Source organism: Bos indicus, chromosome 27 (genome assembly GCF_029378745.1).
Source record: "Bos indicus isolate NIAB-ARS_2022 breed Sahiwal x Tharparkar chromosome 27, NIAB-ARS_B.indTharparkar_mat_pri_1.0, whole genome shotgun sequence".
Lineage (NCBI taxonomy): Eukaryota > Metazoa > Chordata > Mammalia > Artiodactyla > Bovidae > Bos > Bos indicus.
The window spans coordinates 36,964,312-36,979,339 of record NC_091786.1 but is presented as its reverse complement, the minus strand read 5'-3'; the positions used below and the strand labels follow the sequence as shown (position 1 = coordinate 36,979,339).

The 15,028-nt window shown below is 45.1% G+C and overlaps 1 protein-coding gene across 2 annotated transcripts in view; it reads left to right on the top strand.

The window, feature by feature from the left end:
* The first annotated feature begins 427 nt into the window (after positions 1-427).
* Positions 428-15,028, top strand: part of KAT6A (lysine acetyltransferase 6A) — a 108,872-nt gene continuing 94,271 nt past the window's right edge. For both annotated transcript variants that reach the window (XM_070781484.1, XM_070781483.1), the window contains exons 1-2: positions 428-564; positions 3,025-3,940. In XM_070781484.1, coding sequence (XP_070637585.1) covers positions 3,341-3,940 — 600 coding nt within the window. In that variant the 5' untranslated portion in view covers positions 428-564; positions 3,025-3,340. The remainder of the gene's footprint in view (positions 565-3,024; positions 3,941-15,028) is intronic.

Sequence of the window (15,028 nt, the reverse complement as noted above, 5' to 3'; positions counted from 1 at the left end):
CCATCAAGACTTCGGATCCTACCGGATTTCCGCGCCGCCCCGAAGCCTCCCCGCCCGGGCGCGGCCCTCCGCTCCCCCGGCGGTGCCATGGGGTTCGCCGCGGCTGCTCCAGCCCCGGGGTGGGGAGCCGCCCGGCCCGGCCCGCGCACGGGCGCCCCCCGGCCGCCGGGGCTCCGCGCGCGCGGCGCCGCCTCCCACTTTGGCCTTTTGTACCGGCCCCACGTGACCCGCGCGGCCGGCTCTTCCCTGCTGCCCCCGCCCCGCCCTCCGGCCTTCCCCGGCGCCCGGCCCAGCTCTTCCCGCTCCGCGGCCGCCTCCCCCCCGCCCGCCGCCCGCGCGGCCCCCTCTTCCCCCTCCCACCCGCCTCCCTCCCGAGCCGTTCCCGCGCCCTCCCCCAGGCCGCCGTTCCCTCGCGCCGCCACCCCTCCCCCCGCGGCTGTTCCGCCGCCCCGCCTCCCCTCCCCCCGGCCGGAGCGCACTGTCTCCAAGATGGCGGCCGTGTCAGTTCGGGGCATCTCCGCGGTCCGGCCCGGGGCCCCGGGCGCCCGGCGCTCTCCGCCCCCGGTAAGTAGCCGAGGGGCCACCCCCCGGCCGCCCCCGGCCGCCGAGCCCGAGGCCGAGCCGCCTGGGGACCCCGCCCCGCCGCCGCGCGGGCCCGAGTGGCCGCTGCAGGCCCCGCCGCGGCCTGCGCCGCCTCCCGCTGCTCTGCGCCAGGCCTCGGGCTGGGGCGCCGCGGCCGCCCCCTCGCGCCCGCCGGGCGCCCGGCGGCCTCCAGCCCGCGGCCCGCGCCCAGCGCCCGGGCCCGGCTCCGCGGAGCGGGGGAGCCGCGAGGGGGCGGCGGCCAGGCCGCGGGCGGGCGGGCGCGCGGGCGGGCGGCCGGCCGGCCGGGGCTCCCTCGGGGCGCGCCCACCGTCCGGCGCCCGCGGCCCCGGTGCCCGCGCCCGGCCCCGGGCCCGGCCGCGCGGCGCGGGCTGACAGGCGGCCGTGCGGAGGGCGCACGTGCGGCGGCGGGTCCGCGCGCTGTCAGCCCGGGGCCGGGGGGCGGCGGGCGCCTGTCAGCGCCGACCTGCCCGGCGGGGCCCCCCCGACCCCGCCCCGCGCCCCGCGCCGCTCCCGCCGGGACCCGGCCCGGCTGCGGGGCGCCCGGGAGCGCAGACGAGCGGCGCTCGCAACTCTTTCACGTGATTTCATTGTTAACTTCGTCCCCGGGTTCCGTTCCCGTCCGGTGGGAGCCGCCGGGCCGCCCCCCGCGTCTGCAAGCAAGCCGCAGGCTGGTGCCAACGCCAAGTTGTTGTTGTTTTTAAAGTTTTTCTCGCTCTTTTAAAGAAGAGAGCGCGAAGCTGTGTCGGGGGGTGGAGGGGGGTGGGGGTGGCGGGGAAGGAGGCCCGGGAGGACTGTCGGGAGCGAGGGGGCAGTTTCCCCGAGTTAGAGTTCAAGTCTGCAGGCGCTCTGCTCGCCGCAGACCCGGGGCCCTTGCGCGGAGCCGGGAGGCCGGCAGCGGCTGTCATTCATTCTCTCTTCTTACCTGCGGGGCAGGTGAGCCCGTGCGGGACGGGCCCAGCCGCTGAAACTCGGGCTGGAGCCGCTCCTTTCTTTCACCGCAGATTCCCCCCCATAATGAACTCCGACAATGCTATTATGATTTCTGTCCTCTCGAGACGCTTCTCACCCAAATGTAGCTTAGTTCTCTCCGGGGGGTAGCGGGGGGGGGGGGGGCGGCGCTTTTCAGCCAGAGCTCATTTAAAAATTAAGTCTTGCCTTAGGTTTGAGTGTTTACTCGAGCCTTTTCTTTCTTATCAGAGTTAATAGTACTATCGGTTTCCTCGCATCTTGTTAAACTTTTTCTTTTGAGTTCAGTGGCACTCTTTAAGGAAGGATTGTGCGAGCCACTTTAAGACATTGTTTATGTTGTAAAGGCTCCTCAGAATAAGAGTTCTCAGGAGCATTTAGGTAAGGTTAAGTTTATTTTTGGAAGCAAAGGAGTTATAGGGTTCATTATTTTGGTGATTTTTTAAAAGATGCAAATCTTTCGGGTTCTTTTGTTTGAAAGTGTTACTGACTTTGATCGTGGAGTGGCAGCGTCATGTATATACATAATGTTTGTGTTTTTTTCCATTAATGTTCACTTCAGGACAACAGTCTTGAATCATTATGAGATCTTCTTCTCTTTAGACTACACACAGGCAGTATATTTCACCCCTCTGAACTGTACATTTGATATGTAAATAAGTGTACGTTTGAACCTAGGAATTTCCGGGCCATTCTCATTTCTAGTTTCTCTATCTGTAGATTGGTTGTGAACATTTTGACAGTTGCTGGACTCTCTCCAATATATTGAATGTTACTAGGAGAAGCTATCACAGCATGTGATTCTTAAAATCTGAATGAAATTGGCTTATTTTAAAATTCTCTAAACACTTTTCACACTTGACTATTTTCATTGTTATTTTGTTTCCATTTGGAACGTATGTAGTAATATTGTACGTAAAATATGAACTGTGCTGTGTGTAAATTTTGTTTCTTTTACTAGATGAAACAGTTAAAACATTTTCTCAGTGGTTTTTTGCCTTTCTTATTGACTGTTTCATCCAGTCTACATGTCTGGAATTTTGAAAGATGAAAGATTCACTCTTCCTTGCATTGCAGGATTCTTTCTGCTGATTCAGGTAACTTGTTGAAGTTCTGATTAGTTTGTTGGGGAAAGCTGTCAAGGACGAGTTTCAGTTCATAGCCGGGTGAGTGGAGATTGTGCCGAGCAGGATAGCCAGCACCCTCTGGTTAGTTGTAGCCTGAGGTCATTTATAGTGCATCTCGTTTCCTCATCATTCATCTTTTTTCCTTTTCTTTGTTATCCCAATGGTTTGCACACATGATTGTTTTGAACAATAATGGAAACATGTTCACACTTTTACAGGTGCTCAGTGAACACTTGCTGTTGGAGTGCTTTAAAGGCTAGGATGCTTCACTTATAATTTATTTATAAAGTGGACCTTGATAGAAAGCTGACTTTGTTTTGTTTTTCAGGCATAAGATGCACATTTTTCTGCTGGGAATGAGATGTTCTTGAGTTTTTACACCTTTATGAAGAGACCCACATGTGGTGCTATTGAGAAGTTTGTTGGGAAGTTTGAAGACTTTGCAGATAACAGGTTGTTTTGATTTCTAAAATAAAAGTGGGGAGGACTCTGTTTCGTGAAAGGAGAAAGGACTGAGGCCAGGAAACTTGTATGCTATGGTTAACTGGTTCCCAGCCTCCGCGAATGGTGTTTTCCAAGGTGTGAAACTTACGCAGCATCAGGATAAGGGATAGCGACTCTATGGATATACAGAATCCTTCACCATGGTAAAACTCGCCAACCCGCTGTACACGGAGTGGATTTTGGAGGCCATCAAAAAAGTGAAGAAGCAAAAACAGCGGCCTTCAGAAGAAAGGATATGCAATGCAGTGTCTTCATCCCATGGCTTGGATCGTAAAACTGTTTTAGAGCAACTGGAGTTGAGTGTCAAGGATGGAACAATTTTGAAGGTCTCAAATAAAGGACTCAATTCCTATAAAGATCCTGATAATCCTGGGCGAATAGCACTTCCTAAACCTCGAAACCATGGAAAATTGGATAATAAGCAAAATGTAGACTGGAATAAACTGATCAAGAGGGCAGTTGAGGGCTTGGCGGAGTCCGGCGGCTCAACTCTGAAAAGCATTGAACGTTTTTTGAAAGGTCAGAAGGATGTGTCTGCATTATTTGGAGGCGGTGCTGCCTCTGGCCTTCACCAGCAGTTACGATTGGCTATTAAACGCGCCGTTGGCCACGGCAGACTCCTTAAAGATGGACCTCTTTATCGGCTCAACACTAAAGCAACCAATGTGGATGGGAAAGAGAGTTGTGAGTCTCTTTCCTCTTTACCTCCAGTGTCACTCCTTCCACATGAAAAGGATAAGGTAAGAAGGGCGTGCACATGAGTGTTCCCAGAGCTGGGGATACAGCATGCTACAGAGCCACATTTCTAGGATGTTCAATAGAGGTTACATTGGGCATTCAGGGCCCTTTGTGGATAATCACTGCCTGGCTTTTATTGGTGAAATCTAGGTGTGAGAACTCAATAGATGTGATTGTTCTAATACTTTGACATATTTGATGCCTAAGATTTCAAAGTGTAGAGTATTGCTCCACCTAAAAGAACATGCTTAGAATTAAAAAGTAACAAGCAACTTTAAAACTGTTCTGAAAAGTTTTTATAATACCTTCCTGCTGAAGTTGCTGAGCAGCCAAAGGCTGGAAACTCTAAGAACCTGTCTTCTTCCTTTCTTCGTTTTCTTACTAGACAGGAATGAGACTGATTATCCTGACCAAAGCAGTGGCAAAGCAGATTTAGTGATTCTTATTTCTGCTGTTTGTATTCTAATTTTTGGTCGTGTGTTATTTTTTTGCATGCAATGGAGTCCTAAACGTTGCTTATGACAGATGTCGCTGCATGGGTCGGGAATACAGTAGCCCACGTCGCTGAAGCTCTGGGGAGTTGGGAGTCGGGGCACAGGCCCCTAGTGTGCTGTGTGTATGCAGTTACTTTGTAGAGCTGGAAGATTCTTCCTAACAGTTAACCTTGGCCCTCAAGTAGGTATTCAGGATGGGGAGAGTTGTTAGTAGCTCCTTTTCACGTTGACCTGGAGTGAGAGCTGTGAATTTACTTCTGGGGCTCAGAGTTGCGGTTCGTGGGGAGTGGTGGTGCTTTAAGAGTGTTGCACACCTTGGTGAACGCCAGCAACACCGTCTTCACTTTGCTGAAGACCATGGAGGCTATTTCTAGCATGTTAACAGTCTGAAGTTAATAACATTGAATGTATTTTAAAATATTTGAGGATTGATCTAGATTCTTGCAATTAATAACCCGCCAGTAGATTTTTGTTTAAATAGCAATTGAAAATGAACAGTTTTTTTGGATGAAAGTTTTAGAGATCTATTTTAGGGTTCCGTTTTCCCTGTGGACTTTGAAATAGAAGCATTATCTTAACTGTTATTACCCTTAAAATGATTCTAATGGAGTCTTGAATTAATAGGCAGTCCCATTCATAACATGGTTCTGTACCATCGGAACGTTCATTAAGGGTGTATTGAAAATTCAAGGCGGACAAGGAACTGAAATACTTCATTCTGCAGTTCAGTGCTGTAAGGATTGTATGAATTGTTTCTTGATCCCATAGCTGAAGTTAAATGAAATAGAACAATTGATTTCAACAACCGTTATCAAATGATCTCTAGGTTTACTGCCTGGAAATGGGAAATACTTTATAGTTTAGAATGAAATCAGTGTCACATCTGTGAATTGGGTATTATAAATTCTTGTTAGAACTCCTGAGTGCTTTAATTTCTCTTGCTTGGATTAGGTATTTTAATTTTAAAAAATGTTAGCCATACATAAAATGTCAGTTGTCATATCTTTTTTTAAAGGTAGTCGATATAGTACAGTGTAGGATAAAACTGAGTCTTACCATCCTAAAGTTGTAGTTTTGAAGGGACTTTTGAAAACCATCTAGTCCAACAGTCCTTATTTTACTGCTAGACCTTTGCAGTAAATTTAATCCAGTAGAGGTCTGCTGGTTTGCTTTGGTTAGAAATATCTCTTTGGCTACATAACTTATTTATTATACACTATTATAAACCAAAGTAACTGACTGTGGAAAAATTGAGTTTTGTTGAGTAGATTTTTGTGTATTTTTACTGGTCTGATTGGGAAGCCAGTTTATGGTAGTTGTCTACACAGTTAGGGTTGATGAGATCTGTTATATATTTTTTAATAGGAGTCTTATTTTCAGGGGTTAAATTTTCTGTGTGACTTTCTCCAAAGATATGAAAAGCTCACATTGAAAATCATAATGCAGTAAGCTTCAGGGCGAGGAATTATTTCTCCTATGAAGAGATTATGTTTGTTCCTTTTGTTGTATTTAACTACTTCTTGGTTTTTAAAAAACTGTCCAGTCAGTTCCCATTTGGAATTGATTGATTGCTGTTATGAACCTAGATGTTCTTTAAAAAATTATCCAGATTGTATTTGATAATAGAAGTAATTATGAATGCAGCAAATAGTTGCTGAGCGCCTGCTGGGGACCGGGTGCTCCGCTTGGAGCTGCAGTGACCTTACCTGCTGTCCGAAGGGCGGTGTCCTGCCGGTCTGCGCGGCTGTGGCTGAGAGATCGAGTGCAGGGACTGGAGTGGCCTGAGCAAGTTCCCCTTTACTTGTTTCTGTGTCAGCTCTAACCTTTAATTTTTTCTTTTTAATTGTGATGTTAACCTTTGGAAGGAGCTAAATCTTAACTTTTCAGCAACTGAGTGGTTTTTGCTTTGCTCTGAAAGTGAGATGGCTGTGTACAAAAAATTTTGAGAGTTTTTGTGAAGACACTTGAGCTAAAGTGTGTTTTCACATTGATAAACAGGAGAATCTGGAGATACTGTGATTGAAAAGTTTTATCCATGTTACAAGGGAAATTTCTGTGCTAACTTTACGGTGTGGTAGTTTATGGTGAGTTTGTTTAACTTAATGATTTGTTTATACTGGGCGCCAGGCATTACTTTACAGCCACACATAAGTTAACTCGTGTGATCCTCATACGGCGCAATGAGATAGGTGCTGTTATTTTACAGGTGAAGATACTGAGGCATAAGAGCTTCAGTAACTTGTCCAAGTCTCAGATATATTAGGTGACAGGCAGGGCGAGGTTTTGGCCTTGGGCATCCTGGCTCCAGAGTCTTTGTCGCAGAGATGCCTGCTGCCCCCTGAGAGTCGTTGGGCGTCATGCCTGTCACTGCGTCGGGCACAGTCGTGAGTGTTGTTGGTGTTAACTGCGAGGCACAGGGAGGAGGACATGTCCTGAGCTCCCCTCGCACTGTTTGCATCCCTTTCTTCTCTTTCTGTCATGAAATGGATTCTGAATTTGATTTCAAACCAGCAGTAAGAATGTAGCAGAAGTAAAAGATTATGAATAATTTAGTTTTGTATACCTGAGATCCATAACTAAAAAATAGTTTGGTCTATGTGAGTTTTTTTTCCCTTGTTTTTCTGTGTGTATTAATTTTCATTTCAGATGGCCCTGGAGTCTTCTGATTTGTAGTTTGGGGTTGGTTGCGTGGCTCTAATAGAGTGCTTTAATTTGGGACAGAATGTTGCTTTCCCTTGAATTATGGGCTATAGGTGGAGGTGGTGTGTGTAACTGGCTTATAGGTGGAGGTGGTGTGTGTAACTGGCTTAAATAAGAACTTCCACTTGCAGATTTCCTTTTTTTGAAATAGACATTCCTGTAAGAAAATTTGTTCATTTACTTTTATTAATTCAGTACGTGTTTAGGTGCCTACCACGAACAATGCATTTATGATTTAGGTCCTGTTGGGGATTAAGGCAGACAGCATAGAAATGGGCAATAACTTTTTTTACACGATTGTTTTAGTTCACAAAATATAACTTTTAGTTTGTACATTCACTGTTTTTTGGTGTAACAATTAGGTGTGTGAATCTCTTGAGAAAGAATAAGATATTTCCTGGGTGAGGCTAATTATTACCTGAGATTTGAATGGTCCATTAAAAGAATTACTTTGGACACTGAATCTTGGAAGGATCCATTTCCCTTTCAGGAATAATTTCCACCTTCATTTCAAATTTCTGGGTTTGTTTCATACGCAGAACAATGTACTTGAATATCTTTATTTTATGTTCCATATTACTGATCCAGAAAACTGCTCCTGTGGTGATCAGCCAGATGAGGAAACTGTTAATCTGTGAAGTATTGTGGAACAGAATTATATTTTGCTGAAGCATTCAAGTTGGGAAGGGAAGAGAAGATACTGTCAGCCAATGTTATTGTTTAGGTCATTACCCAGCTGAGTGACTTGGAGCCAAAAGATTAAATGATAAATTGCTAGCCTTCTAAGATAAGTTGTATTGAAATGCAGTAAACTCTTAGTAGAGTCCAAACTATTCTGTGTAACTGGAACTTGGCATTTTAAGTGCATAGAATAAATGAGGCTTTGACAGGAATTTGATATTTGATGTAGAGATGCTGATTAGAATGGAAATATATTTTCAAGTTAGGACAGTTACGAATGAGAGTTTTGATTTAGCTATTTGGAAATGGCCTTAATCATAAAATTGTTTCACATTTTATGTGTTAGAATAGTGGATCTGATAAAATTGTTTATAAATGTAAGCTTGGTAATGTTTTCATGTATTTTGTTGCTATGGTACTTTATAGTAATCGTCCATGCTGTTAAATTCAGGGGTGCGTTCACTACTTGGCAGAATGCTTGTCTACTTAAACATGCACACACATAGCAGATACCAGAAGCGAAGACGCTACAGAAGAGTTGAGATGACATAAATTAGTAGTAAAAGTGGAAAAAGTTCTCAATTTAAAATCCTTATGAGAGCATGCAAGCAAGTGTATTTTATAGTATAATTATTAGGAAACTCTTTAAGATGCAAGTTTTAATTCTAATTCTGTGGGAGAAGGAATGGAGGATAATGACAACTGTATCAGTCTTTAAGTGAAGAAGGATTACTGTAGAGAAAATTATCCTAACCATATGTTGCTGACTTTTTTTTTCAAGTAATGGCAAGGATACAGCAACGTGAATATTGTAGATTTTGTAATGTCACCGAGTTTGCAACTGATTGATCTCAATAATTGTATTTTCTTACATTATAGTTAATTACATTAATTGTAATTACAGTATTGTACATTTTTACATCATTGTTTATACCATTTTTTGATGACCCTTAAATGTCCAGGGTCCTGAGGAGAAGCTGGCCAGAAATAAAAATTTGTTCCTAACAAGTCATTGAGGTGTGTTAAATATAAATGTGTGTGTGTGTGTGTATGTTAGTCGCTCAGTCATGTTGGACTCTTTGTGACCCAGTGGACTGTAGCCCACCAGGCTTCTCTGTCCATGAACTTCTCCAGGCAAGAATACTGGAGTGGGTTGCCATTCCTTTCTCCAGGGGACCTTTCCCACCCAGGGATCAAACCTGGGTCTCCTGCATTGAAGGTAGATTCTTTATCATCTGAGCTGCCAGGGAAGCCCTAAATATAAATTTGGTTAATATAAATTGACTTTGTCTCAGCAGACTTGTTCTTATTTTAAAAAAAAATTAAAAATAACTCAGACAGAGGTATGTTTGTGATACAATATTTATTTAAATAGTCAGTTGTACAGATATTTTTTGGTCTTCAAGTTAGCCTGTGAGCTCTGTGTGCACTGGTTGTTTTCAACCCATGATATACCCTGAGAGAAAACTTGAGCCACTAAAACAACCTTTGATTTAGTCATTGCTGATCAAAACTTCCATACTCAGCTACTTGTTGAGTCATTAAGTCGTGTCAGACTCTTTGCGACCTCATGGACTGTAGCCTGCCAGGCCCCTCTGCCCATAGGATTTTCCAGGCAAGAATACTGGAGTGGGTTGCCATTTCCTTCTCCAGGGGATATTCCTGGATCAGGGATCGAACCTGTGTCTCCTGCATTGCAGGCAGATTCTTTACCATGGAGTCACACTTGCTAGCACTTTGCTCTTTCTTGGGCTGCTGCTGCTACTGCTAAGTCGCTTCAGTAGTGTCTGACTCTGTGCGACCCCATAGATGGCAGCCCACCAGGCTCCTCAGTCCCTGGGATTCTCCAGGCAAGAACACTGGAGTGGGTTGCCATTTCCTTCTCCAATGCATGAAAGTGAAAAGTGAAAGTGAAGTCTCTCAGTCGTGTCCAACTCTTAGCGACCCCATGGACTGCAGCCTATCAGACTCCTCCATCCATGGGATTTTCCAGGCAAGAGTACTGGAGTTGGGTGCCATTGCCTTCTCCGCTTTCTTGGGCTAGCTTCTTCTAAATTGATGAAATAAATGGAAGAAATTAAGGAAGACATCAGATAGTACAGCAAATTGCTTTGGGAGTAGAGACTTAGATGATCTAACTTCTTTCTTTGCCCTGTATCAGGAGGCCAAGGAACTGAAAGCAGTTGCTTATAGAAACTATTAATAGGTAACATTTGTTAAGGCCTAACCATGTGTTGGCCACTGTTCTGAGTGCTTCAGCATGTACTTTCTTATTGAAGTCTCAGAAGAACTTTACATGGTTAAGTTTTATAGGCATAGTATATTTATATAATAGCTATTTAATAATACAAATTTTCATTATGGCATCTCATAAAACACCAAATGGAAGATACATGTATGCCAAATATATTATCTTCTTTCTTATTCTTCTGCCAGTCTTTTATTCAGTTCATCCAGATACGTGGGCCAGCACTTTTTTACATTGTATTTAATGTTAATACTACGAAGCAGATAGATAACAGAAACTGTGTAATGAATCCGGAAAAAAAAAAATTGTATCATTCCAGGCCTCTTGCAGTTGTAAGACTCTCCTTCAGATATTTTTTTCTCTTGCTATGTAGAATACTGGTGAAAGTATAATTACACTGACCTGGTTCTTAGCTGTGTGAAAGGACTGAATCTGGGTGCCAAGTTTGCTGGTTAAACTAGAGTTAAAAAATTTTTTTTTCTGGTGAACTGAGAAATGTTTTTTAAACTTATAATGCTTTTGAAACTTTTTAAAGAATCAAATAAATGTTATGTATGGGAATCAGCTGTGAGCCTCATTCTAGTAAAGCTGTTTACAGGTTGGCTGCTCAGGGGTGGAGTCAGCACACCCAGGGTCTGCAGCAGGTGAGTTAAACCTGCAGCGACTTCACCTTCTGCTTCTCCAGCTGGGGTAGGATTTGGACTCCTTTGGCTGCAGCTGGTGGAGAAGGAAATGGCAACCCACTCCAGTGTTCTTGCCTGGAGAATCCCAGGGGCAGAGGACCCTGGTGGGCTGCCGTCTTTGGGGTTACACAGAGTCGGACACGACTGAAGCGACTTAGCAGCAGCAGCAGCTGCAGCTGGTTCCCAAGAAAATCTAGGTTTTTCTTCTGGGTTTTTCCTTTGACAGGAATGTCAAAGTTCCCAACAGATGGCTTTCATCAGCACTTTACATAACTCTGTAAATTCAAGTCCAAAGAAATACTTTTGGCTTCATTAGGGAACAGGTGAAGAAACAGTTCATAGCATGGCACTATTTGGTTTAGGGTTGAAATTAAGCGTGGAGATTACAGGAGTGTAGCATTTAGGTTTGCAGAATGCCATTCTGGGTCAAAATAGTTTTTAACTGCTAGCAATTACAGAAAAGGACCTGCTGTGAAAAAATAAGTCTGGCTGTGTAGTGTTGAGTAAGTTGTATTTTTCAAGTATGATATATTTCATATATTTATTTACATTTTGGGTGTTTTATATTAATTTTTAATTAAATGTTTTTATTAAAGTATATTATTTTTATTTTGAATAATGCATACAAAGTATGGATAAATTCTCAGGAAGAAAAAGAATACAGTCATCTGCATTTTGTAAAACTTGGAGCCAGTAGCCGTCTTGGATAAGGATGGTTCTAATCTTATTTCACAAACAGAGAAGCTGAGGTCCAGAGAGGTTTATGAGTTTTGTTTAATGCCACACGGCGAGTTAAATCACATCTGGGGGATGTGATCAAGCCCTTCTCAGTTCTGTGCTTTTTTCATTAGGCTGTAGTACTGCTTTATAGTTTTAAGAGAGGAAAGACTATAAAATAACATTGTTAGAAATCTCTTCTTTGATGGAAACCATAGGATGAACCCTGGTGTAGAGAATTTTGTTGGTTTTTGTAAACCACAGATACATAAATCTGCTTGTTTCAGTTTTTGAAGACTCTGGAAAGTTGAACAGGTTTTTTTGGTGGGGGGAGACTGAAGAGGAATTAGAAAGTTTTCTTCTGTTTTAGGTAAATATATTATGAGAACACGTTCAGTTCAGTTCAGTTGCTCAGTTGTGTCCGACTCTTTTCGACCCCATGAATCGCAGCACGCCAGGCCTCCCTGTCCATCACCAACTCTCGGAGTTCACTCAGACTCATGTCCATCAAGTCAGTGATGCCATCCAGCCATCTCATCCTCTGTCGTCCCCTTCTCCTCCTGCCCCCAATCCCTCCCAGCATCAGAGTCTTTTCCCATGAGTCAGCTCTTCGCATGAGGTGGCCAAAGTACTGGAGTTTCAGCTTTAGCATCATTCCTTCCAAAGAAATCCCAGGGCTGATCTCCTTCAGAATGGACTGGTTGGATCTCCTTGCAGTCCAAGGGACTCTCAAGAGTCTTCTCCAACATCACAGTTCAAAAGCACCAATTCTTTGGCACTCAGCTTTCTTCACAGTCCAACTCTCACATCCATACATGACCACTGGAAAAACCATAGCCTTGACTAGAACATGTTAAACTACCCTAAAACTGAGAGATAAAATACTCCTTGAGTTTTGAAAATAATGTTCACTTGCAGTTAAGTCTGATTTTCAGAAAGTCATGGATGATGATTGAGTGACTTGGGTAGTTGGTTTGAACTTAAAATATTTAAGACTGAGATAGAAAGGGAGGGACAAGCCTTTCTATTATTAACAATTAATGAAGTAATTTTCATTAAAGGCATAAATATGGTTGGCCTAGGAGTGTATCGTCTTATGTATACGTAGTATTTTGGTTCTGGATTTTATAATTGTTGTTGTTCAGTTGCTCTGTCTTAACTCTTTTGCAACCCGCGTGGGCTGCAGCCCGCCAGGCTCCTCTGTCCATGAGGTTTGTCGGGCACGAACACGGGAGTGGGTTGCCGTCTCCTTCTCCAGCAGATCTTCCTGACCCGGAGACAGGACCTGCGTCTCCTGCCCGGGCAGGTGCATTCCTTACCACGGAGCCCCCAGGGAAGCCCTGGTTTTGTAATACCAGGAAACAAGACTTTACAGGACAGGCAACAGACAGCAGGTCATGTTTGTCTTTTTCGGTTTTTATGATCAACACGTCATCTCTGCATTACTTTCACTTTGTTGTAATGGACTAGAGAGTGGCAAATGAAAGTTAAGATCAGGGACAGTGCCTTATAACACCACTGGATAGGGTAATATGGCACTGTTTGGTTCGGGTTGAAATTCAGCATAGAGACTATAGGAGTGCCACATGTAGTTTTGCAGTGGGTGCAAAGTGGTGTTGGAAAGCTTTGAGAGGAGAAAGTGACTGCTGTAGAAAGAAAATCAGGCAGCCTAAAAAAACGTAAAATTGTTGTGTGTATGAAAGAAGACAGCTGCTTCCTTTACCTGTTGTGCAGAAGAGGGGTCCGTGTGTGTAAGGTGATTTTCATGCTTACCCTGTAGGCTGCCCTTCCTCCAGGGAGTAGGGACTGCAGTTGACCCGGAAGGCTGCTGTTTGGTGTTGGTTTTCAGTTCTCTCTGCTTAGGAGAGCACAGGTTTGTCTTTGTTCTTCCTCACTGGCTGCAGTGAGGCACTTAACTCCTGAGTTTTCTAGAACCTATAACAGAATTCCTGAAAACATCACTGCATCGTGTGTGTGTGTGTGTGTGTGTGTGTGTGTGTGTGTGTGTGTGTGGAGTGTAGTGCTGTGCTTTAGTAGTTTGCCGGCTTTTCTGTTCATCTTTAAATGTGTGATGTAGGGTTTAGATCTTCTTTCACCATTTCCCAATTTTAGTTTTTTTCTTTTCTTCCCATGCTAGTCTGTTTTCCTTTAAACAGACATAAATAACATAACATAAATCTAAAGTTCTGTTCTTTCTAATACTAAGTCCACTTTAGAATTACCTGAGGAGGCTTAAAAGAGAAACACCAAACCAGTTAAATTGGAGAAGGCAATTGCAATCCTCTCCAGTATTCTTGCCTGGAGAATCCCATGGACAGAGGAGCCTGGTGGGCTACAGTCCATGGAGTCCCAAAGAGTCGGACACGAGCCAAGTGACTTACACACACATGCGTGCACACACACGCAAACCAATTAAATTAGACTCCAGCGGTGGGGCCCAGATTTCAGTTTATTTGCTGACATCTCCCTGCACGTCTGATACGCAGCCACGGTTGAGAACCACTGCTCCTGTGCTTAGAACCAGCATGTCCTGGGGTGGGAACTGTCAGAGGGAGTTGAGGGCGGATGGGACTGGCAGGGAAGGAATTGCCTGTAATTGAAATTCAAATACAGGAAACACTCTCTTGAACGTACTTTGAACTCAGGACAGTGTACCCCCGAATTTTATTCTAGTCCCTGACCATAACCGCCTCATTTTCCACCTTTCTCTCTTTTCCCTCTTACTGCACCTGCTCTTTTATCTCATGAAGATCCCCCATGGGGTATGTTCTTGAAGGAACCTTCCCTGTGTGATTCTGCTGTATCCCCCCATGAACGCTTTCCTTCTAATTGCTTGGCCTTATGGTTTATCATTGCAGGTACTTGCTTTCCTCTCGCATCTAATTGGCAAACCCCAACCTTGAAATTACGCCAACTGTTCTCTCCCTGTGGGCTTCCCAGGTGGCTCAGTGGTGAGGAATCTGCCTTGTCGAGCAGGAAACTCGCATTCGATCCCTGGGTCAGGAAGATGCCCTGGAGGAAGAAATGGCAGCCCAGTCCAGTGTTCTTGCCTGGGGAGTCTCACGGACAGGGGAGTCTCACGGACAGAGGAGCCTGGTGGGCTGCAGTCCACGGGGCCACAAAGAGTTGGACACAACCTCAAAACTACACCGCCACTACCACCTTGCTCTTCTGTGGGACTTGAACATTTTGAAGAGAACTGTGCAAACTCACAGAGTGGTAGGGTGCCGCTTACAAGTTTGTAATCTCATCTCTGTCGTCTGCTTGGGACTGTATGTCTGTGTCTGCAGTCTCTCCTTCTGCAGGAGTTCAGTGTTCTCTCCAGCCCTCTGCCTCATCTGCAACAGATACTCGTATGTCCTCCTTCGGAGAGAATGGAATGTCTCCAGCCGTGTGAGCTCATCCAGCTTTGCCCTCCCGCCCCACCCTAAACTCGCGGGCGCCTGTGTTCACCCCTCTGCTGCCCGTTCCGGAGACGAGAGGGGCGTCCAGAGGCAGCGGCTCTGTTTGCGTGCAGGATCCTCTCCTCTCCTGCCCGGGAGCCTGGTTCCGTCTTTCACTCCTTGC